General features: G+C 40.9%; 1 protein-coding gene across 7 annotated transcripts in view; it reads left to right on the top strand.

Annotated features, from left to right (window-relative positions):
* SNTG1 (syntrophin gamma 1) overlaps positions 1-26,465 on the top strand; it is a 478,079-nt gene that overhangs the window by 346,026 nt on the left and 105,588 nt on the right. For all 7 annotated transcript variants that reach the window (XM_082363008.1, XM_082363004.1, XM_082363005.1 and 4 more), the window contains 3 exons: positions 492-574; positions 6,173-6,303; positions 16,501-16,630. In XM_082363008.1, the coding sequence (XP_082219134.1) occupies positions 492-574; positions 6,173-6,303; positions 16,501-16,630 (344 nt within the window). The remainder of the gene's footprint in view (positions 1-491; positions 575-6,172; positions 6,304-16,500; positions 16,631-26,465) is intronic.

Below are 26,465 nucleotides of genomic sequence, written 5' to 3'. Positions count from 1 at the left end.
CGAAGTGAGAGAGTGGCATGGACATATATACACTACCAATTGTAAAATAGATAGCTAGTGGGAAGCAGCCGCATAGCACAGGGAGATCAGCTCGGTGCTTTGTGACCACCTAGAGGGGTGGCATAGGGAGGGTGGGAGGGAGACGCAAGAGGGAGGAGATATGGGGATACATGTATACGTATAGCTGATTCACTTTGTTATAAAGCAGAAACTAACATACCATTGTCAAGCAATTATACTCCAATAAAGATGTTAAAAAAAAAAAAGAAAAGAAAAGATAAATATTTGCAGGTCTCTTTTGGGGCTACCTTAGGTTTTAATTTTTATTTTTGTTTACTTGCAAAACCCTGGCTTTGATATAAGTGAAATACAGATGTATTTTACTACCTGGCTTACCTGATACCACTGAGTGTAGTGAAGTACGCCATGTAGAAGGTGTCCGTGTAGAACAGGTGGGCTTCTAACCAGCGATGCTGTGACTCTTCCCGCAGGTGCACCGAGTGACCAGAGCAGTGGCACCTCGTCTCCCCTCTGCGACAGTGGCTTACACCTCAACTATCATCCCAACAACACAGTAAGAGGCCCAGGGCACAGTCCGCATTAATGAGGAGGGCACCCAAGAAAAATAGATGTAGTTACATAGAGTTTGCACAAGCTGGTCTAGGACAGGTTTCTCTGATACAGTTGAAATCCTCGGCTGCTTTATTTTTTGAGAATTATGATAATTCGGGGAGGAGAAAAATAAGTAGGTCTGTTATTTTTTACTGTTATTTTTTCCCCTCTCAGGTCTGTATTAAGCCCTTTGTAAGCTATAGAGACGACTTCGAGAGGTCACGTGTAAAATCATACAATCATTTTATAAACATTGCATATTATATGTAATATCATGTCCTAAATGATTTGACATAATTTTTATCATTTTTCTTTTGAAATTATTTAGCTAAAAGTAGCTATCTAATTTGCCATATATTAGGATTTCTTAGCAATCTTCACGCACACCAGGGAATTAATGCAAAGGGAGAAAATCTAACCTACACGTTGTGTAAAATGTGAGGAATATTAAACTATACATGTATTTAATAATTGGTAAATTTGGCATGTTTGTTTTATAAAGTGTCCATTTTTATTTTCCACCTGTACTCTGGAGTAAACAGGTTTTTTTTTTTTCTTTTATAAATATTTTGAAACTCCTTGTATTTCACCCTTCAAAACATGTGCACATTCTAAAGACAAAACGATTCCCTCTGGTTAAGTGTGAGACTAACAATTTCCCCTGTGCTCACAAACGTGAAGAGGAGAAGAGCTCACTTTCGTAGGATTTTATTTTCCTGTTCCGCGTATTAGGATGTACGTGACGTGGAGCTGCTTCTGACTTGTGTGGTTCACTGTCCATTGGAAATTCTTGACCTACCTGTGGCATTTTACCTCAGGGTCCTCCTTCTGGACATCTGCAGGGCTCCGCGGCCTTCAGTGTACAGAACTGCACAGCATTAGTCTCAGCGGAGTCCCACAGGCCTCCACGTCTTTTTCACTTGTTTGTTTTTTTGCTCTGAAAGAGGAACCCTTGGCAACATCCAAGGTTATCTCTACAAGTATAAACCAACCCCATCTGGGTGTACTTCACTGCCCTTCTCTTTTACTTTTGTTACCAGAGAAATAACTGTCACACAATAGTTAATACTTAAAATGCGGGCTCTTCAGAAGATGGCAGGATCTGAGTGACTTAATTTCCTGATGAGAGAACGAATGTACACGTCCTGTGCTCCCATCAGCTCCCTCCTCAAGGCTCTTACAACCTCCAGCCCAGTCTTTGCCTCTTGCTTCAGTAATTGCTCTGCTCGCCTCCGTCCCTTCCGGTGGAGACGCCCTTGAGGCCTTTGCTGTCTTTCCAGTCCTTTGCGGTGGGCGGTGCCCTGACCCCCGCTGCTGTGAGTGTCGCTGCCCCTCTTACAGGAGTCTCTGCCTGGAATCGGTGTGGCTGCAGCCGAGGACGCAGAGGTGGGGCACAGAGGCTGCCTCCCCAGCCTTGGCAGGTGACACGGGGGCCACCCGCCCTCAGGAGCCCACATATAGCCAGGTGTTCCCTCCTCATCCGCTTTCTCCTGAGACCTTTCCCCACCCATGTCACTCACACAAGAGTCCCCATCTCAGTTCTGCCATTTACTGCAGAGTGGGGACAAAGGTGCCTGGGAATGTTTTTATTCTAGTTCTTGCCCCTGTGCCCTTGGACTCCTGTGTAATAATAAGTGGGCAGGAAGGTCTGTGGGTAGGAGCCTTCTGGTCTGTCTTTAACTCATTCCACTGATGTACACAACAGCATCTACAGACTTGGTTACGTGACGTGTGCCTCTAGGTGGCTGCCTGATGTAATGTCTTCCTTTACAAAGGCTTAATGAGAGTAAGGAAGCCGCTCAGCAGTTCTGTAACGTGGCTGTCCCAAACAAATCCAGCTGTAAACTTTTCAGAAAATCTATCATCATAAATTGTTCTCACTGAGTTGTGTCGTTCCGTTTTCAAGAGGCGTATTTTATTTCCGTTTTTAGCATTAGGATTGAACATTATTTGACATTGCTAAAGATCTTTAAGTGTAAGGAAATTAATGGCACTTACGATGTTTTAGACAATAAGAATCAAGACATATATAAATCAAAGTGTAATAAAAGTAAAGACAGTAATTGCATTTAAGTTAATTGGATATTTGCTGAGAACCTACTCTGAGAAAACCCTCTTCAAGGTGCCATGGGAAAAAGTCCATTATGGTTCCTGACCCCAAAAAGTTTAAAATCCAGATTTATAAAAGTAACTGTAATGTAAACAGGAAAATTACAATGGATGTTAGCATTCTAATATCAGAGAAAAGGGCTGCTAGAGTCTTTGAACATCTGACTTACAAAAATCAACAAAAATGGGGGACTTCAGACCAAACGTGAGCCCACCCGGGAATCAGACCTGAGTGGGTCACGCAGACTCGGCACCCGGTTGAGGGGGTGGAGGACGTGTCTACTCAGAGGTTCATGAAATGAGGGGCAGTCAGAAGCACGTCTCCTCCTGACCCATCACTGAATAATGAGGCACCTGGGAGGCGCGTTCCACAGAAAGTGTGCGGATCGCGGAGACGGGGTCCGTAAGAGAAGCACTCGGTCCTCTGCTGTGTCTGCATCCTCACCTCTATCCCAGGCCCAGGGACTCTGTTTTTAGTTCCTGTGCCTTAATTATTCTCTGAAGGAAATTTTGCATGAGCAGGTGCCATTTGAGTTCCCTCAAACATTCTGTGTACATTTTAAGGCAGCATTTTACACATATGAGAAAATAACACCTTATAATATATATATTAACATCACTCCACTTTCTTACATAAAAATGTAGTCTAGTCCTTCTAAGGGCCTGAGATCACTAATTTGTATACAAGATTCTCCCGGTTTGCTAGCCAAAGTGAGGAAAGAATTTGCTTTGTGCTCACCAGGAGGCTTAAATTCAGATAACCAGCTAACCAGATTCTGAGAAACGTTTTTCTTAACTATATGCCTTTAATGAATACTTTTATGCCAAATCCTTAAAAAATTTGGATCAACGTTCTGCCCTGTATGCTATTCTATTTTGGCCTGATAATTGCTCTTGAGGTTACTGTATGGCAATATACCTTGAAATGTGTTACATTTTGAGAAGAGAGTTTATTTTAAAGTAAAGACTATGTAAACGCTACTTTTCCCGTTCACACTATTCATATTATAGGAAACAACATTCTTGACACTGAAGAATAAAGCTCTTGGAAAGTAGTTACGGGCCTTAAAGCCATAAAAATTTTGTGTTTTTAGATCATTTTATATACAATTAAAAATAACTCCAAGACTGCTGTTACACAACAAGACTAGAAAGCAAATTTATATTCTACTATTGGAATTAAAATAAATAATACGGATAAATAATTTTCAAAAGATACCAGATATTCCACTGTAAATAACAGATCTGTAAAATGAAATACATTAACCCTGATTAGCTCAGTAGCTGAAGTGGGACTTATCTCGTATTTTTTATAAGAAAGAAACAGAAAAGAAAGTGACATGTTTACAACTTTGGTACATAAAGACATCCAGTCGGGGTGCTACATCAGGACATGTCAGAGATCACATGTGTTTTTACATCTGCCTATCCATGAAGTCTATAAAATGTGATTTGTAAAACTTACCATCCTCACCTATTGGTGATTGTCATTCTCCATATTCCATTACCTGTGTCTTTTATGTTCTTTTACATTTTCTGTCTGTTCAGGGAACAGGATCTCTTTGTGCTTTTCATAACGACAGGAAATAAATAATTTGCCTAAAGTTATGTTGCAAAACTGTGAAATAATCTAGACAGACATCTGAGTCATTCTTTCCATGGTTTCAGCTCTGATTATGAATTAAATGTTGTGCTGTGGTGTCAGAGAGACATAGGTCGGAGTGAATCCTGGCCCTGTTACTGACAGGCTGGGGGCCTCGGGTAGACGCCTGACTCTACAACCTCTCAGGCGTGGGCCTCGAGCACGGGCCCGGGAGCAGGTTTCAGCCGCGCGCTGCTGTGAGCTTAGTAGCAGGGCTGCTCGGTCAGGTCCGGCCTGGCCACAGAAACCGCGCCCCTTTACCCCAGGGCGTCACACGGGATTGTGGTTTCAAGTGCCCTCATGCAGAAAAGACGGGAAGCAATAATTTACTGCTTGTAAAAACCTTTAGGTTTTCCTTTGGTGACAGCCTTGTCTTTGGAGATGGGTGCAGTGTGGCAGAGAAGAGCTACATAACTTGCCCCAGGACTCATCAGTTGGGAAACCGGGATTTTGAACCCAGATGGTCTAATTCTTATGGGGAGCCTCAGACCTCACCCCGCCGTTGCATGACCACTGCCTGATCCCGGTCACATGCTGACCATCTGTGACATCTGACGTGAGGGCCAGGAGGAAGGAAACGATCCATGGGAAACCTGGGTCTGTGCCTTTCAGTCACCATAGAAGCACTGAAAGCAGCCGTCTTGCACCAAAGGCTGTGTGTCCCGGAGACCTGCCACCAGTGGAGCCCCTTGCTCTTGTCAGCCAGGCCTCCCTCCCGGGTGCTCTGAAATGCTCGCAGGAGTTCGTAGACTTTCATTGGCACCATTAATGGTTGACAATTAACCTAATGCCAGAGAACTCTCAACCTCTGGTGAAAATAATGGAAGTGTCCCCCTCCCCCCAAATAAGCAATTTTGAAGAAGTTCATACCAGAAAGAAAAGTTAATAATATCTAGACTCACAGAGGTTCAACATTTAGACTAAAGTAGAATCTCCTTCTAGCATCATCACTCAAAAATTATAGAATCTAGAGCCTAGCGAGAAATCCGTGTCAGCAGTTCTCTGATCAAAGGGAGCCGTGGCTTGTACCGCCCAGGCCGACAACACGTCAACATCATTCCTGTGCTGGTGCCAGGAAACATCTTAACAGGGAAGCCGATCCAATGAAAGAAACATGGATCAATGTCAGCTGAAAAACTCAAACGTTATTCAAAGATGTCTTTTGTATACATAAGGAAAAAACTTAAGCTTTTTATGAAACTTAAAATATATGTAGTTTTGAACCAGTAGTAGTTGTCTTAACATTAAAACAATATAAGAAAATACAAACATTTTATTGACATAAACATGAAATTAAAACAATGGACAAAGATTTCCTTGAGTAGTGTTCGAGGGTTGTTTTATAGGAATATTCATTCTACTCAAAAATATTTTTAAGTAAGTGATGAATCACAAGCCCTTATAACAACGTTTAGTGCTTAGCAGATAGAAAATGTTTGCTGATTGAACTTACTTGATTTTTGTCACCTACTAGTTCACTGTAATTACAGTTCTGCCCCATCTTTCTCATTCTTGAATGAATTCAGTCGTCGCTACTTTATTTCTTCTTCCTTCTCCTCTGCCCATTTTTCATGTTTTCACTACAATTCTTAATCTCAGTGGTTCCCGCCTCACTTTCTTATAGAATTCCATTAACAGCGAAATTAACAAATATAACTTTATTGCCAACGAATAGGGATTTCTTGTGGTGTTCTATAAATGTCTTTTGATCATTTAAGGGTAAAATACCCCTCAAATGAAAAGGGTGTGGCGTCGACACTGAAAACACAGAAACAGAGCAGCAACGCTGAACGTTTGTTTCCTTTCCAGGACACGCTGTCCTGCTCTTCGTGGCCCGCGTCCCCGGGCCTGCGGTGGGAAAAGCGATGGTGTGACCTCAGGCTGATTCCTCTTCTCCATTCCCGGTTCTCCCAGTACGTGCCCGGGACAGACCTGAGTCGGTGAGTTCATGTCAGTGGCCTCCGCCCGTCTGTTGGTTGAAAGTGAGACCCGGAGTGAAACGTGTAACATGACCTGCCTTATGGGTCTTACCTTCAGGTTACTAAAAGTCGGAAGACCTGCAGAAGAATAGCATAATGTAGTGAAACACAGCTCACCGCAGGTGCTCGAGGCATAGGTTTGGCGCAGTTCTCAGCCCTGCTGACCGAGCCCCGGTGACAGTCGGGCACCAGCCCCATCACCCTGTGGCCTCTGAGTCGGGGGTCAGCTCAGTGGCTGGGTCGGCTCTGCTGCCACCAGGGAGGGTGGACGGAAGGGGCCAGTGGGCACTGCTTTCTCGCGGCCGGGCAGTGGTGAACGTTCAGCTCTCCATGGGACTCGGCTGACAGAGGACAGGGGGTGGAGGGGGAGCTGAGGGCAGCCAGCCGGCTCCCACCGCCTCACCCCACCTTGGGGACGACGGGTGGCTTGGAGCCTGAGGTCCTGCTGGGCCGGAGCGGTCAGCAAGGGAAGGGGGACAGAGAGCTGGGCAGCCCCGCCTCGGGCCCCCTCACTCGGTCCAGCGGCTGCAGGCGGGTATGGAGGCTCGGCTCCCCGCTGGACCTCACGCTACCGGCACGGGGAGCGGGGAGCTTGGAGGGCTGCTTGCTTCACGCGGGTGGGGCTGGGCAGGGCAGCTTCCTGCTCGACCCCTTGAACACCAGCAGGCGGGGAAGAGGCGGACAGGGGAAGACCAGCTCTTGCTCTGCCTGCTGAAAGCCTGGGGGGAAGGGCGGTGGTGCCACTGATGTTCGGCCAGATGAGGGCAGGTCGCCAAAAAGGTGGAATGCTTTTAGCCCACTGGTTTGCTAGCCTTTTAACTAGGAGGACAGACGTTCCTTGAAGCACTTTCTTGTCTTGCTGTTGGTCATCCTGGATGGAGACCCCGGAGCACCCTGCTTAGGATACACGGGAGGCGACAGGGGAGTTCGGGAGACTGACCCCCCTGTCGCCTCTCAGCCCCACGGCCCGCAGCAGTCGCCTTACCCTTCCGCCTTTCAGGAGCTGCCTGTGCTGGCCCTCGGGTCACGTTCAAGGTCCTTTAGTTGTATTAGGGAGCCCTTGGGAGGGATGGGCTGCGCTCCCTTGCCCGGAATTGGAGGCTCACCGGTACTGATAGTCAGATATTTTTATTATGTATTTAATAGTGTTCCCTAATTTTTGTTACAATTACTTCTTTGACCAATCCACTATTTACAAGTGTATTGCAAAATTTCAAAATAGTTTGAGATTTTTTAAATTATCTCTTTTGTTATTGCTTTCTCGTATGATTTCATGCTGAATGGTTTCAGTGCTTTGATATTTGTTGAGACTTGATCTCACCTAGTATATAAATAATTTGGACAAGTGTTCCATATGCACTTCAAAGAATGTGCAGTGTCATTTTCCTTAGTTCAGTGTCTACATGTTTCAACTAGGTTGTATTTGTTCATTAGGGATTCTGATCCTCTGTATCACTAATAATGTTTGTGTCTGTTTATTGTCTCAGATATTGAGAGAAATGCATTAGTCTCCCAGTACGATGGTGGCTTTGTGTATTTCTCCTTTTAAGTGTGTCATTATTTGCTTTATATATTTAATTCTATATTATAGGATACAAACAGATTTAGATTTTTTACAATTTCCTGATGATGACCCTTTTATCATTATGAAATGTCCTATATCTCTGGAATTTTTTCTTACCTTCAAGAATTACATCAGGTATCTACACTGTATATTCTTTTATCCATTTCTTTCAACTTTTTTTAGCCCTGTGCTATAATATGTATCTCTTCTGTGTCACATATACTTTTTTGTTTTTTTAAATTCAAAGTAACAATCTTAGTCTTTTAATTGGATTATTTAGTCTAGTTGCTTTTAACATAATCACTGGTATATCAGAGATTATATCTGCCATCTTAGTATTTGCTTTCTATTCAACACTCTAGCTCTTGTTTTTTATAATTAAAATTTTTATTTTGAGATAATTATAGATTCATATGCAGTTGTAGAAATAATAGAGAGAGATTACATTTATTTTTTGCCCATTTTCCCAAATGGTAACATCTTGCAAAATTATAGTACAACACCCCATTTAGGAAACTGACATTGACAAAATCCACCACTCATTCATTCAGATTTCACATGCCTGAGTGTGTGTGTGTGTCTGTGTGTCTGTATGTTTAGTTCTATAGAATTATATCACATGCTCATGTTCTCATATCCACCATCCCAAGCACAAGGTAGAAGAGTTCCATCACCACAAGAACCCTCCTGTTGCCTGTCTATAACCATGCCAGCATCCTTCTTCCCCATCACATGACAACTCACTACTCTGTTCTTCACCTCTAATTATTTTGTCATTTTAAGAACATTATATAAATGGAATCCTACATTATGTAACTGTATTGGATTGAATTTTCTCACTCAGCGTAATTCTTTGGTAATTCTTCCTAGTAGTTGCACTTTTCAATTGTTTATCCCTTTTTATTTCCAATAGTATTCTGATAGTTTGGATGTATCACATTTTAAAAATTCATCCCTTAAAGGACATCTGGGTTGTTCCAGTTAATTCTAAATAAAGATGCAAAATGTTTTGTATAGATTTTTGTGGGAATGTGCATTTTCATTTGTTCAGGTAAATGTTCAAGAACTCGAGTACTTGGCTGTGTGATAACAGCATGTTTAGTTTATTGAGAAACAGACACATTGTTTTGTAGGCGGCTGTACAGTTTTGCATTCCCACCAGCAGGATATGAGCCATCCAGTTTCTCTACATCTTTGCCAGGATTGGGAGTTGTTGCTGTCTTTTACTTTACCATTCTTACAGGTGTAAGATATAGGTATGATATATCATTGTGACCTGAATTTGCGTATCCTAGTGATGTTCAACATCTTTTCATGTGCTTATTTATCACATGAAATCCTCTTTGGTGAAATGTCTCTTTGTCTTTTGACCATTTTGTAATTGGCTTTGCTTATATTTTTTTTTTATTTTTTTACTGTTGAGATTTGAGTTTTATATATATTCAAGAAAAAAGTCCTTTGTCTCAACACACTAGTTTCTGTATTCTATTTTCTTTAACTTTTTTCTTACTTTTTGAAATAATTAAACATTTTTATTATTTAATATTCCCTCTATTATATTGTTATATATGCATTCTTTTATTTTGTTTTAGTTATTGCCTAAACGTTAGACCATATGTCTTAGTCCTTCCAGGCTGCTATAACAAAATACAGCAGATAATAACAGCAATAAACAACAGAAATTTGTTTCTCACGGTTCTGGATGCTGGAAGTCCTACATTAAGGCACCTAGATCATGTTCTAGTCCTTTGATGAAGCCCCCCCCACCCCTTCTTCGTTCATATCTGGTGTCTTCTCACTCTGTCCTCACTTGGTGGAAGGGTCAGGGATCTCTCTGGAAGCTCTTTTATAAATCACTAACCCCAGTTCACGAGGACTCGCCCCCCCATGGCTTTAGCCTCTCCCCAAAGCCCCACCTCTCAACACCATCACATTGGTCACTGGGATTTCGAAACATGAATAGGAGGTGGGGCACCAACACTCAGGCCATAGTACCATCCATACATGATTTATTAGTGTTTAATGCAATTTATTAATTTTGCCTCCTTCAGAAAATTCTAGAAACTTAGAACACTTTAACTAATTCCTTTATTTCTTTCTTGTCTTTGGGCATATATATATATAGATTTGAATTATATATGTATCTTAAATTCCTCAAGATATTTAATTATTTTCAGCTATTATTCAAATGTATCCTACCTTTAATCTTTCTGTTTCTCTTTATTTTTTTCTTTTGTTTCTATTTTTCTTCTGCTTTAAGAACTTTTGAAATGTTTCTGTTAATGGTATTTTTAATGTGTATACTTGTTTTCTTTTGTTTTTACTTTAAAAAATTTTTGTAGTTACATGATTTAAAAATGGTTAGCTAAAGCAATTTATGAGAAAAAAGAAATTGTGTGAATCCAGATGACTTCTTACATTTTTACTTTTATGGCACCTCAACCCATCAACAGCTTTTAGCGATTGAATTAATTTCACTCAGTAAATATGACAGTAATAAGCAGTTATAAACACAGCACTATTCTGAGTGGATTGCACAGCAGCTCAGATTGTTCCCGCATTCGCTCAATAAGTACTGATTTCATGTTGTGTTTTCTTCTTCCTGTGAAGGAGCTCACAGTCCGGTGGCAGTGGAAACAGTGAGAGGATGAAAAAGAAAAGATAAATTATTGGCCCAAGACGACAGATATACAAAATTGTTGAGCTTGGTTCGAAACCTAGGATGTTATGTGCTGGTTGGTTTGGCCAAGGCCCATAATTTTAACTCTGATGATGTGATACGTCTCATACTTAATGGCAACAAAGTTGTGTTACTGTCATATACTATTATGTAGCATGAATTAGAACATCACACTATTTTATCAGTGGGGAGACAGTTTATGTTCATCGTATAGTAATGATTTAGAAGTATATGTGTCTCAGTTCTGAAGTATCAAAATATGACAGAACATTGCAGTATCAGGGAATTAGAATGGGAAGGTTATTAAGGAGAAGAAAGTGGTTGATGGTATTAACTACAGAATAGAAATACTGAATAGACTGAGAAACAGATTAAGCTTAAGGTGACTTTGGCTAGAGTAATTATTGGAGTGAATTAGATAGAGAAAAATGTTTGTTATGAGAAGGATAGTGACGATAAAGTAAGGGAAACGGTGTGTAAGGACGTGTCATCCATAGTGTGATGGGGGATGGGATAGAAAATTCAAGACGTCTCCTGCTCGTGCTTACTGGCTGAGGGGAAGGAGGAGAAAGAGCAGCCCCGTTTGGTGCACCATTGCCTTTGCTCTTCCGTCGCTCTGTTACAGGTGGTGCTGTGCAGATGGGCTGGGAGTCATTGAACGGATTGACTTTCTTCCATTTTCACAGACAGGCCAGCAGGTCCACAAGGACTTCGCTCTATGTGAAGCCGGAACAATTGATGATTTAAAAAATATATTCAACTAAATAACATTAAGATCCTAGTCGATTTCACCTACTCTATGAGCCATGCAGTATCCCTTTGTATATGTTTGGAAGTAAGATGTCCTTCAGTAGGGGGATGGATAAATAAACTATGGTACACCCAGATAGTAGAATATTATTCAGCCCCAAAAAGAACTGAACTGCTGAGCCATGAAAAGACATGGGAGAACCACAGATGCATGTCACTAAGTGAAAGAAGGCAATCTGAAAATCCTACACACTGATTCCAACTATATGACCTTCTGGAAAAGGTGAAACTATGGAGACAGTAAAAACATCAGTGGTTGCCAGCGGTTGGGAGGTGGAGAGAGACGAAGAGGCAGAGCAGAGATATTTGGGGGAGTGAAAATACTCTGGATTATGTTATAATAATAGATATATGTCATTATATATTTGCCCAAACCCATAAAATGTGGAACACCATGAGTAAACCCTAATCTAAACTATGGACCTTGGGTGATATGACGTGTTGTTGTAGGCTCACTAATTATAACAAAAGTGCAACTCTCTTGTGGTAGATGTTGATAACAGAGAGGGTGTGTGTGTGTGTGTGTGTATGTGTGCAGGAAGTCTATGGGAAATCTCTATACTTTCCCCTCAATGTTGCTATAAACCTAAAACTTCTCTTTACAAAAGTCTTTAAAATGTGAGGTATGCAGGACAAATGTTGCCATCTTCCTCTTACACAGAGAGAAATTAGAGGTCGGAGAGTTGCATAAAATCAAGGTACTTGCAATGCCTTGCAGATTTTAACTGAAGCGGGACAGAAGGGCATTGCAGACAGAGAACAGTGGGGAAAAGCCTCTGTTGAATAAAAGTTCAGGGCTTGTGTCGGATTGGTGAATTTCAGCTTTGGAAAATAGGTAACAAAATGGTTTGGAAGAGCTTCTCTACAACCTCACCAAATAGGTCAGGTTTTGAGCCTGAACCATAAAAGCTGTGATGAGATGGTGCCCCAAGGTAGCATCACGAGCAGAAACGATCTGAACTCAGTGAGAAACAGAGCACATTGCTGGAATCATTAACCCGAGCGGGTTTTTTTGTTTGTTTGTTTGGTTGGTTGGTTGGTTGGTTTAGTTTTTCCTTTCCTTAATCATCTCCCCAAATTGTTAATAACCGATCAAGAAAAATGGCCTGTTTTTCAAATACTGCTTGAGTCAGTGCTTTCCTACATACAGAGAACCACTCTCATGGAACAATCTTATGTTCATCCTGAGTATTGGGACGCCCTTCTTGCTTCTCTCCTGCCTTCATTAACATTTTTCCATGTTCTTATCCACCACAGAGAGAAAATATTTGTATCATAAAATACAATATGATCCTTTCACTCCAAAGAGTCAGTGTTCCCACGGCCCTGCCTGACTCAGGATTAGTTGGAAATGCCGCCACGTGGTTTGCAAAGCTCTCATTGATCAGGCTTTGCTTTATTGCCACCTTCATGACTCACCGCTGCCCCAGACGCACATCGCAATGAGCCAAGCAGCCCCTGTTTCTCACAACCTCGCACGCTTTCACGCTGCTGATATTTGGTTCTGGAGTAATTACCTCCCATCTAAAATGTGCACTTTCTCTCCTCTCCTACGTCTAAGCCATTCATCCAGTTGGATCCAAAACCCAGGAGCAATGTGGACTCTGCCTGCTCCCTCATATTCTGTGAAAGGAAGCAATCACTGACCCGCAGACTTTCTAACGCCCTTATAAATCCCGGGAGCTAACTGTTTTATTTTCACTCTCACTAACACACGTGTATTTCGGTCCCACGTCATCTCGTAGCTGCCAGGTACCCTACACGGTGGGGCAGGACCGCCCACTCCAAGCAAATCTGACCGTGGGAGGCCGCCACGAGGTTCAGCCGTGGGTCCCGTGGGCTCTAAGCTCCTTCCGTGTTCACACCCTCCTCCTCTGAGCCCGCCTGCTTTCCCATGATGTCCCCACTCCTTTTCCTGGACAAGGCCATCTGGCCACGCCAAACCTGTATAGCTGAGTCTCTGCAGCTCTCACCCCTCCTGCTTGAAATGCCTTCTCCGACTCACTCCTCACAAATTCAGCATCTCCGACACGTGCCTTCATGTGGCATACGATGGACAGTCAAAACATGAATTACTCAGTTGTGTTCATGAGAAATGTGTGTGTTTTCATGTAAATGCATATTATATTGAAAATTATTTATGAATATTTTTAGTGAGCAGTCTACTTTTCATACAAAGAAAGACTAAGTTTGTATTTTTTTAAAATTTATTTATTTATGGCTGTGTTGGGTCTTCGTTTCTGTGCGAGGGCTTCCTCTAGTTGCGTCAAGCGGGGGCCACTCTTCACTGCGGTGCGCGGGCCTCTCACTATCGTGGCCTCTCCCGTTGCGGAGCACAGGCTCCAGACGAGCAGGCTCAGTAGTTGTGGCTCACGGGCCTAGTTGCTCCGCGGCATGTGGGATCTTCCCAGACCAGGGCTCAAACCCGTGTCCCCCGCATCGGCAGGCAGACTCTCAACCACTGCGCCACCAGGGAAGCCCCTAAGTTTGTATTTTAAATGAATAAAACTACTCTGAAATTCAGCAACATTTGAGAATAACTTTTGCTGCCAGAGTTGTGATCAAGAATCCTTAGAAAAATAGAAAAAATGATATTGAGCAGGAAGTGGAAAAATAATCTGCACTCAAAAGTTCAGATTTTCTAACTGTAATCATGTCACTGCTTTTTTCAGCCAGTGTGTGTGTTTTTGTATCTCTGTGTGTGTGTGTGTGTGTGTGTACAAAGAATCATAATTTAGTCTGAGAATCCTCAAGACTACTACAAATATTGTTAAAGTTTCATGTTTCCCAGTACTACAATACTAACTTAATGGGTAATGTAGTTTATTGATTTCAGAGAATATATGATCAAATAAGATAAAACAAATAAATTTTTTTTTTTTTTTACAATTACTGATTATCTTGACTCAAAGAATTACATTTTCTAAAAGCTACAAATACAGCCACAGCACCGCAGTTCTTGCGAAGTGCTGGGTGACACATTCTTGCAAAACTCTCTCAAATATTGCGTCAAGACCACACATTAAAGGCTCATTCAGGGAGCTCCAGTGATTAGTGAAAGTATTTGGGTCCCACCAGTTACTGCACAAATCTGTGAAGTATATTTTTCTCATTTTCTGTTAGGGGAAATTGAGGTGCAACTAAGTGGACTAATTTGCCAGTATTCTTATTTATTCAATAGCAGAGGCAGAAATAGGACCCAGGCTATAATCTTTATGACCAATTTATTTTGTAAGAGGTTGTATGTAAGCAAATAAACTGTTCAAATACTTCACTTATATTCATGAAAGGGTTTCCAACAAATCAACCTGAAAAGTGGAAACAGAATGTAAAAATTGATAGATATTAGTGTATAAGCCTGGGTTTATATAAGGTTAGTCCTTTAGAATTATTCCATGTGGAGACTGTGTAGCATGTGTGGTTACTTAGACTGCAGATTTCCTCTAAGTGCATTAACTCTAATCAGCTAAAAATATCCAGCTGCCACGATTCATTTAAAGCAGAGAGGACAAATATGTTGAAGACATTCTTTAATTTATGGTGCATGAAGCAATGGTTATGATAATCAGAGAGCAGAAAGAAGTGTATGTTACTAACTCAAATTAGTTCTCATTTTCCATGGAGAGTTGAGCTTCTCTCTGCATACTTTAAATGTCTTACTCACTCTTGAATATCAAAATTAAAGTTAAGAAAGTCACGTGAAGTTGCAGTATTCTTTTTGTGCTGTGCGTATTTTTTCTTGCCACAAATTCAAAAGAACATTATTTCAAAGAGACAGACAATAGTTGTCCCCTCAGGCTTTTCATGTATTTTTAAGAGCAAACAAAAAAGAATATTTGAACACTTCCCTGTAATCATTTGAAAGTGCTGGTCAAGGCTATCGGAACAAGTTTCTCTGAAAACATTAATAATGTGGATGCAGAGAGCCGTAGGTGTGAGTCTTTGCTACGTGTCCGGTTCTGAAATCTGGACCAGTCTTATGGGACACGAGAGTGACACAGGCCTCCTGATGAAACTGGGCCAGAGAAATGCCGCTCGCGGTGTCTTTGTTTGCAGAAATGAAATCACGTGTAATATCCACAAACTCCTACTTACAAAATTCAGAAGAGACAAAAAAGCAATTTAATTGGAGATAAATATATAAATGTACACTATTTACTTAGCATTTTGAATACTGAACTACACGATTTTTCTATTGCTTCAGAAATGGCTGGGATTTAAAGATAGTGTGTGCATTTTCTAAAGTGTATTATGTTGCACCACAGAGGCATTTGACTACTTTCCATTCATTTTGGGATTTTCATCCATTCCTCTCCATTAAGCTTGTATTGAAACATGCAAGAACTTGAAACAGGAAGATAAAAGTAAATAATGAAAGCTGTAGGAAACTGCTTTAAACTCAACAGCACTTTTGTAGACCATTTAAGACGGCATCACTGAATGTTCTCTAACAACAACAAAATCTCAGTAGAAGACCATAGAGATATTTAGGCTGGCCACCGCATTTTAAGGAAAGTTTAGTTGTTACTGAAATGCGAACATCCACATAAATTTCGAGCGTGAGTATTTAGACGTGGAGAAGAACTGTGAACCTCTTGTCCGAAACCATCTTAGAGAAGATGAGGAGCAACTGGCTTAACAGCTGACAAAGTGCTTCAGCTCATGACAACAAAAGATTTTATATGATGCTCGGTATCTGTGCGTGTGGTTTTTGTGTGATCTTTCCGCTGTACATCAGAAATGCATTGAAAAGTGTCAAGAGGAGACGATGGTGGCCAAAATAATGGATAAACATCTGTGTATAACTTTATGGCACACTGGAGAAAGAATCCCTCTCAAATGTCTTAGATATGCATCTCAAAGATTCTCCAAATGTATCTGAATCTCAAGATGCTTTGTAGTCATTCAAAGTTGTGTGTTGTCTGGGTTCATCTTTAGTGTTCCATTTAAAAATGGATGTTTTTAAAAGAGAAGTAAGCAAATATGAATTTGAAGCTGCATTTATGTTGTGTGAAAGAAGAGCTTTTGAACACATAACTATTTCAAGTCGCAAACAGACAAATGAGACGATGTTTTGATCTAATTTGTTCTGACATCTCCGCAGGCAGAACGCTTTTCAAGTCATCGCCGTGGACGGGGTCTGCAGTGGGATCATCCAGTGCCTGTCTGCTGAGGACTGTGGCGAATGGCTGCATGCGGTAGCCACCAATATCTCCAGCCTCACAAAGCACAACGTAAGTAGTGATTCAGGGAGCTCCTGGCCAGTTCCTCAGCCTTGGTGAATTTCTTCAATACATACATAACTTTGCATCAGCTGCTTGGTGTTCTTCTAAGAATGGACCACTGCACACCCATCCTAAAAACTACTGTGGAATGTTTAAAGAAAATCACTCTGTCTTGAGAGTTTAAGTCCAATGTATCAGCTCAACAGTATTGACACCTAAGTTTCCATTCACAAACATTGTAACATCTACATTAGTTAAATAACTGAAAATAGATATTTAGCAGGTAAGCACTAAAATATCTATTATCTGTATCTATATATATCATCCATCTATCTATATCTGTATATCTATCTATATATGCATCTATCTAGATATCTTTACATCGCTTCTCCCTCTGGTTCCTCTGGGATCCCCAAAATTTAGAGTATTAACTTGAAGCAAGTACTGTTTGTTTGCAACTCATGAATCTTAACCTTCACAAATCTATGCAAGTAGGGAGCTGGTTTAGGCTTTAGCTGGGACCCAGCCCCCTAACCCATGGCTCCTGCCCTCCTCTCCTTCCACGGGGTAAGGGAGTAGCCTAAGTAAAGTGAGGGGGCTTCGGCGCAAGCGCGGCTCTAAGGCGAGTCTCTCTGAAGCGTCATCTTCCGTTGTTTAGTTTGGTGCCACCTTGGATAATGGTAAAATAAAATCAAAATAGTTTTGTCAAAATATTTTTAACCTTTATATTCAACAATCTAGAAAAAAGTTTTCAGACAGCAAATAGAATTGCATTGTTTTTTTGTCTTGGGTTTTGTGGGGTTTTTCGTCAGTCTGAAACCTCTTGTCCTTTTCTGCGATTCCAATATGATGACACCGCCAGATCAGCAGAGACTGAATCTTGGGTGGACACTCTTGCCCAAACCAGACGTGCCCCGGAGATATTAGCCTGGATTATCCGGGAGGGTCCAGTGTAATCACTAGAGTCTTTAAAAGTGGAAGAAGTAGGAAAACGAGAGGACTAGGGAGATGGCAGCATGGGGAGGGGTAGGGCTGACATTGCTGGCTCTGAAGATGGGGAGGGACCAGGACCCCAAGAGAGCAGGAGGCCAGGAGAAGCTGCCCAAGACAAGGGGACACTGCCCCTCCAGACAGAGACCATCCTGCCCTCACCCTGATCTTATCCCAGAGAGGCCCACTGAGGCTTCTGACCTACAGAACTGCAGGATCACGGATTAGTGTTTCTTTTAAAGCACTGTTTGTGGTAATTTATTATTTCAATAATAGAAAACGAATATAGCACCTATTTATCTTCAAAATAAATCCATTGAATTTTTTTCACTTAATCTAAATCTCATGGTTTAATCTGAAAATCATACTTTTACTCTTTCACGTTTAACTTTTTCGGAATAACCATGACATGCACTTGCATATAACAGAAAACAACCTAATATTTGTATTATTAGTTTGTCCATGTGCAAAGCAGCCTACAATATTGTTTGAGTCCCTAGACCCTTTCAAAATAACTCGTTTGTAATAATATCACAAGAAAAGTCATCATAATTGCTGAGCTAAAGCCACCTGAATGGGGACTGTCTTTGGAGTGGGAAGGGTCTGTGTGTCTCAGTGCCTCGGTGGGCCGGGCAGGGCCGGGAGCCTTCAAATACCACAGAAAGGGGGAGGGAGAAAGGGCAAGAAGCAAGTGAAGGAAGATGGAAGTATAGCTCCGAACACGCTATTGTTTGATCAAAGGGAATTTAAGCTGATGCTTTTGCAGAGGTATGGTTCCCATGGGGAAAGCGTGGCTTTGGTGTCAGGGACTCGGTGTGGAGCCTTGGTCTCTACTCACCTGCTCTGGGACTGGGCTTCGTGGTCCCCTTCGTCAGCGGGCACTGATAGCTTCAGCCACTGTGAGGGTTAAATGAAAAAGTGCTTTAGACATCCTGGCCCTTAAATGATGCTGAAACATTTGCACTTTTTCTTCTCTCCAGCTGCACTCTAGATTAAATGATTTAATCCATAAACCACCAGTAAATGGCCGTATCGATTTGCTTATTGTATGTGAGGTTGCACATCTTTGTTTTGTCCAGTTGTCATTTGAGATTCTTCATCTTCTGAAAGATGGTTGTTTGGATAACAGAATGTTGATAAAACGGAACAAGATGAGTTAAATGTCTGGTAGTGACTAGACCATTAAGCATCTATATTTCTGGCAGCCACAGATCTACCCCTCAGTTCCCTCATCTTTAAAAGAGACAGAGGGAAGACGATAAAAGGCAAAGCTCTCTTTCAGCCAGCATTTCATGAATCTAACCTTTCCAGCCACGCTTTACCGCTCCAGCACTAAAATCAATCCTGATTGATAAGCAGAGAGAATTGCATGTAACATTTCTACTAAGGTTACCTACTGACATAAAGGGATCTCTTCTAGTCTAAATTCTTCCATATATATCCTATGCATGCATTTCCTTTATTGGAATGGAGTATGCTGCTTGAAATGTATCACATGTGTGTGTGTGTGTGTGTGTGTGCACACGCAGACAGATATAAATATATATGTATATGTAATATGCTTCTATTCTTTTTTAAAAGATTTATTTATTGTTTATTTATTTATTTTATTTATTTTTGGCTGTGTTGGGTCTTAGTTGCGGCATGCGGGATCTTCATTGTGGTGCGCGGGCTTCTCTCTAGTTGTGGCGTGCGGGTTTTCTCTCTCTAGTTGTGACGCCCAGGCTCCAGGGCGCGTGGGCTCTGTAGTTTGCGGCACGCAGGCTCTAGTTGAGGCGAGTGAGGTCAGTAATTGTGGCGCGCGCACGCGGGCTTAGTTGCCCCGTGGCACGTGGGATCTTAGTTCCCCGACCAGGGATCGAACCCGTGTCCCCTGCATTGCAAGGCAGATTCTTTACCACTGGACCACCAGGGAAGTCCCAATGCTTCTATTCTTAGCGGTTCAATGAAAATTACTGTGATCTTAAATAAGAATGATTGCATATATGAGATTTTCAAAATACATAATTCATATTTTATTATGTGAAAGAGAATAGACTCTTTTCCCCAAATGTTTGTATCAATTGAGAATGCTTTCAATAACAAATTAGAGAAATCCTAAATACTGATAGAGTAAATAGTTGGGTTTTTCCCCAAATGAAAAGAATTGTGGATGGTGGCATCTGCTGGAAACCACCATCCACCCAGAACCCATCCTCTGCCTACACTCATTATTGCTACTATTATCCTCTACCTTTAGAGTGTTGGCTTTTACCTTATGTTTGCCACCTCATGGTAACATAAGGGCTGCAACAGTTCCAAACATCACTTCAGTGTTCAGAACAGGAAAGAAAGGGAAAAAGGATAAATAGCGCCAGCTACATTTCTCCCCTTTTATCAAGATAAGAGAAAATTTCCCAGAAACCCTTTACTGGACTAATAATGCTCACTTCTCCTCCTGAACTCAGCCCCATGACGATTCTGAGGGGTGGGTGGCCGGAAAGTGGGGTGGCTAGTCTCTGCCTTTTCTAGTGTTTGTAGTGGGAAAACCAAGAAAGAAGACTTGTGAATGGCTTTTGAGTCAGATAACCAACAGTATCTACTACACTGCTTAATACTGAAAACATATTAATTCTAAAAATGATGCATGAACAACCCACACCCCTGTGCTTTTTGTGGAATGGTCACAGTCCTTCAGGATTCACACACACACACACACACACACACACACACACACACACACATTTCATCAGTCATTTGAGTTCCTGAAGGATGTATTTCAGCCATCTTCCTATATTTTACCCATTTACCTGCAGGAGCAAAAAACATTATTTGGGAGTCATATTTAATCCGTAGAATTCTGCTATTTTAGATGGCAAACACAAGTTGAAAAAAGGGAATTTTTTTCCATAATACCGTTGGTTGTGAAAAGCTAAAGAAGAAACTTCTATTGTGTCTGCCGCATTAAAAAGACTCGACAAAGCTTGTAGGTGAATTGAAAGTCATGACAAAATAAAGCCTAGCAGAAAGGAGATTTACCGAAAAGGAACTGAAGTCTGTGATCAGAGGTTGCAGCGTGTGGTTCTGACAGGCATGGGTGTCACTTAAGGAGACTTCTTCCTTTTTATAGCTGCTGATTTTTCTGAGTCCCTAGATGTACTTTAGTGTAGTGTGTTGTTTACTGCATTGCTTCTCCTCACACACCAAAATGCAAACTTCACACATGCAGATGTCAACCAAAAATGGGTTACAGAGGGTGAAATCAGACAATGGCAGAGTCAGTCAATAAATCAAATCAGAAGAAAAGCAAGGGCAAGTCTGGGCATTATGTTGTATGCATGTGTAAAATAACCAACCTACTTTGTCTCTTAGAAAACTACTCACCAACAGTTCTTAAACAATTCTTGATATTGGAGAATATTAGCTGATATTTACTTGCTCAATCCAGAACGTCGGCTTTGATGTCAACTATAAAGCACGGTCATAAGCAAACAGGCAGTTTTACTGGACAGCTTCCGTGCCAGCCCTGGTCCGGTTGGGCTCTGCCCGCCTGGCCCCGTCCCCGCCTCCCCTTTGGGCCTCATTCTTTCTCTTCTTCCGGCTGAGCATTCCCGGCCCCTAATGTTCCAGGGGCCTCAAAGCCACAGGCGCTGCACAGGGGCCCCTGCCCCGACACCCCCACCCTTGTGCCACCCCTGCCCAGGCCTGGACTTCAACGTGGCCTTGGTCGTGTGCATAGTGACAGGAGCTGACCGTCCTGGGCCCACAGCTGCTCCCAGGCCGATGGAAACTCCACGGGAACGTAGGGTAATTCCTCCCCCGGGGCATTCCTTGTCCAGTGCAAGTCAGGTGGCAGGAGGAAGCAAGCTAACAGAGGACTCGCCTTTGCTCACCGGATGAACCATCTGGAAACGCGGTGACTGCACGAGGCTCTGAAGGCGGGTCACGCCTGGTGAACAACCGACAGCGTTTGATGAGAAGCTCGGGCCCACGGACCGCTCACCGGCTGATGCCTGCTTTCTGCTGCCCGGCCTCCCTTCCCCTCACCTATGACTCTCGCCTCCTGAGGACTGTACATCCTCTTCGGGCTCTGTTCCTCGGGAGGTGAGACCAAGGGCACCGAGCAGTGCACGTTCCCCCAGGAGCGGACGTCGTGTGGAGGAGAAGGGCACTAAGTACGCGGATGAAAGGCCCGAGGATGTCACGCAGGAAATCACTGGGAGTTTGCAGTGGTTCCACGGAACGTGTCTTAGAACTGCCGTCTTCTGAAACTGAGCTTAACAGCCAGACCCGAGGGAGCAGAGACAGCTGCAGGCCTCTCCCGAGGATCCAGGCTGGGTTCTTACCGTCCACACTGCACGTTCCCCTCCTGAGGAAGCCTGACTAATAATGTGGCAATGATGGGACCTATTCTCTCCACCTGTGGCCAACACCGGCAGATAAAACACATCCCATCACTGCCTGCAACCCAGGGTCCCCACTGCCAGGACACCCCACCCCCGGGCAGGGTCCCTCCCGCTCACATCTGCTCAGGCATTGTGCGACCTGCTCTAACACTCATGCCAGAGACATGCTTGTTTTGCCAACTATACCAGATGGTTCTTGAGGACAGGGATCTCGTGCCCTTGGCATTCCCTTCACGTCTGACATACAGTCATTTCTGGAGTTCAGTGAATTCATGGAAGAGTAAGTTAGCTCTGAACAAAGAGCTAGACATTTATAAATGGCTACAACCTACTTTTAGCTTTTAGGCTTCTAATTCACAGTAAGATGGTGTGTATGTGTGTGTGTGTGTGTATGTTTGTGTGTGTGTGTATTATATATACTATGTATGATATATACCATATACATGCTAATCGTAAGGATGGCGACAGGTAAAATTGAAAAGGTCTTGTACTAGAAAAAATAAGAAAGTTCACTTGGGTATAACACTGGGTGGTCATCCTGATGGACTCTTAATAGATAGGTTTTTAAAAGCAACAAGGCAGGCAATTACACTGTACCCATGGGCCTGGGGAATAACCAAGGTGGCCAGAGCATAGAAGCCATAGTCTGAGCAAAATGGATGAAAAAATTGAGCTGAAATGTGGGCTCCTGAGGCAGAAATCAGTTTTGATTCTTCCCTCTCCCGGTGAAGGCAGTTTTAGCAACAGCTGCAGAATGGATATATCGCCGTGATGCACCCACAGTAACATCACGTGTCTTCGGGAGGACTTATATCTACAGAATAAAGATCTGGCCGGGTCCTCACACATCAGCTAACTAACATTGGCCACAAATCTCTAAGGAAATTGGGGGACCGTTTCCTGTTTCCATAAGAATTATTTCCTTGGATAAATCTTCAAAATTAATTTTCATGGGACAATATACCTTGTGAGCAGGGTCCTGTAGCACCCATCCTGAGAGCACATCACTCATCAAAATTGACGTGTACGTGAGGTTGAAAAAGTGAAGGAGCAATAGAATTAGGATACAATTTTTTAAATGTAAGCTCATCACTTATCTTTAAACATTTCATTGGAAAAAAATCCCTAAAGACGTTTAATGTAGGAAGAGAAAAACATTTTAAAAGAATATTCGAATATCCTATGTATTTTTCTTTTTGTCTAAAGAGAATGTCCAAAGACAACATTACCGCTTTTTAAGGAATTAAAAAATAAGAGTAATATTTAAAACAAATGGATGCTCCTATTACTCCAAATTTTATTTTTAATAAATTAAATCGAAACAGATCTTTATTAGAACCAGTTGTGTAATTATTCTCAGTTTAACAGACCTGCAATAACTAGACTTCCTTTAAGGGGTTTCCATCATTAACATTCAATTAAAGGTTTTCAAAGAAAAAGAGGGACACATATTATCATTCCCCCCAGCATTCAGACAAAGTGAATATTATTCCTTAAAATACAGTTCATAATATTTAAGCAGGTGCTCACTTTTGATGTTGGGTAAATTATAAAGTTGTAGAATTATCATTTTATTTTCAGTTCTTGAGTGTAAGAAATATAATCTGAAAAACACTTGTAATGTGAGTATTCAATGCCTTTATACGTGTCCTTCAAGTTTTTTAAGGGGAGTCGCAAATTTTAAATTTAATTTTAAATTTAAGTTCTAATGAAAATTCTCTAATGAAAAAGCTACTGGATTTAAATTAAACTTTCAATAATATAAGAGTATACTATTGCATATAATAGAGTTTTAAAATATTTGTTTCTTTAAATAAGACTTCATTAATACCAAAGATTCCCATAAGAAAAAAAAAATCACTAACGTAATAGAATAAAGTAGGAAGGCAAAATAAATGGTGAAAACGTTTGATAAAATAAGATGCATCTTTTTCTTAATATTATTTAACATCTACAAAAGTACGCAGATGGTATGCCGAAAGTACTCTTCTCAGTAATAAATTGTTAAGAGCTTGAAAAAGAGCTATCTTTTCTATTCCATTTCATCCAAATGTGAAGATTCTTCTCACGTTGGGTTTTTAATGTGTTCTTTCCCTTAAAAAATTATTCAAACTTCTCTTCCTGCAAGACTATATCTATATTATTTGATTTTTATATCTGTTGGGAATATTGTTTCCTAGAAAATCAAACACTAAACCCTATTTGCCATTTGACGTAATAGAGTTGGTAAAAATATATTTTAAAATATGTGCTTTCATAATAATTTTAGACTTTAGGTATTTATTAAAGTTCAGAAGAGAATAAAAATGAAAATTTATTACAATAATAATGGTATATTTATTGCTAGTGTTCTTATTAGTGTATATGTTACATGTACATTAAAATGTGTACTTTTGTTGACATATATAAAATAAAATTACCATCCTCTTGTGTAGATGGTATTATCCTTTGTTGAGTTAACATTTAATCATGGGCATTTTCCTAGCTACATTGAATGGACTAATAGGTATTTTGCTATTTGTTTAATTCCTAAATAATGAATGGATTATTATTTGACATACACATCATTTAAAATATATCATTAACGTAATAGTGCCCTATGAATTTTCTGGCATATTAATTTGTAAAAGATTGCTAATTATATCTTAATATAGGTGTCTAGGAAAAGAATCAAAGATTCTAAACATTCTTTAGTCTCACAAACTAAGATTGATGTCTTAATCCAGCTGAATCAGGCGGGGCTGAACCTTCTGTAAGGCTCTGCTTCTGTTTCTTCTGCCCCAAAGGTGCAGCCCACCCTCCCCGCCCGCCCCAAGCCTGGGGGCTCAGAGCATATGTCTATTCCCCGAATACATCTACCCCCGGGCTCTGACTTCTGGCTTCTCTCTCAGCACAGATTTACAAAACTCTGGTCTGTTTTCAGAGGTTCTCAGATTAATTTTTTTAGCCTTTTGTCCTGTTCAGATTCAGACTCCAGCAAGTGTCTTGAGGTGAAAAACAGTGTTGTGTTTGAAGCCGCACAGATCTCACGTGTTGCCCCCGTGAACCCAGGAGAAAATACATGCTCTGCTCCTCTGTCTGTCCACATGCTCTCCGTCTGGGCGTCTGTCCCCGAGCCTGCCTCGTGGCCCTGAGCTGTCAGCTCGTCATCTCATCTCCGGAACCTTAGCCATGCCCACCCTAGTTACCGCGGGAGCTCTCAGAAGTCTTTAAACAAAGTGCTTTTACTAGGTTTATCTTTCCATTTCCGCTGCTCACAGTAGGAAGGTTGATGTGCCTCAGGCCACCCCATCCTGTCTTAAATATGTGTGCATTAAATATGAGTTGCACTGGGAGTTTGTGGGTGATGCATTGTTTTCAAGTAATTAACCACATTTTCCAGCTTTGTTCTCTATTCAAATTTAAAATACAATCTTTATCATTAACTCAGTAATATATATTTTAGATTCAATGTTTAACTTTCTATCAAAAGTCATTGTCACAATTAGTTTGGCAGGGTAAAACCCTGTTTTAATGATTGTAATTCTGTAATGCATTCAAATAGCCCCCTGAGATTAACCTTAAACACCTTTGAGTGTATTTGACCTTTTATTCTTGATGGGCCCATGAAGGTCTAAAAATAGTTGCACTAGAATAACACCACCAAATAATATTTTAATTTGGAAGAAATTTGACATTCAGAAATGGATCTATAATTTCATATTAGGTTGATTGTTATGAATTTTATTTTTATTAGGTTGATTAAAAAGCATTTTGTTTTATTTCTCTATTTTTGTTCAAATTTAGGAAGACTTGATTTGGATAAATGTATTTCATATTCAGACACCTTGAAATCACTAAGTCATTTTTAATCTAATTGTCTTGGGTATTTATAATACAGTAGATTATCTTCCATTAATGCCATACAAAGCTGTTCTTTCTAATGGTCATACTTTTACATTCTATTTTTACCATATTATCTTGGCTATAATTTTTAATGTCACTGTTACACATTAATGATAAGGGTAATTCTCATAGTCTCTTGTTAAATGGATTTTATATGTTTAATTTTTAACCATGGTATTTGTTAATTTGATATAAATGCTGATTCTATATGATGTAAAAAAAGCATTATTTTTTCTTTTACTTATTACATTTACTTTACCATTATTTTTATTAATTTGGGATTACATTTTTAGAAAAGTTTTTGCATATCTTTGTAAGATTAAATTATTTTTCTTCTTAGCATAGCCATCCCATAGATGTGTTTCTATAAATCATGTGTGCTTCACAAACATGTTTTTGTGTTTAGTTCTCACTGTCTCTGAAAGTTAATGTCAAAATTTACATGTTGAGATTTGTCATAACAATTAAATTTCCAGAATTGAATTTCTCATAAAAGTAGAACACTGTGTTATATTTTGGCATAGCAAGAATATGTCCGGTCTTAGTACCCACTGTTCCCTTTAGTCCAAAATATGTATTAATCT

The sequence above is a fragment of the Balaenoptera borealis genome, assembly GCF_965194805.1.
Source record: "Balaenoptera borealis genome assembly, chromosome: 17".
NCBI classification, from domain to species: domain Eukaryota; kingdom Metazoa; phylum Chordata; class Mammalia; order Artiodactyla; family Balaenopteridae; genus Balaenoptera; species Balaenoptera borealis.
The sequence above is the reverse complement of the archived record's forward strand: the minus strand, read 5'-3'. Positions and strand labels throughout refer to the sequence as shown.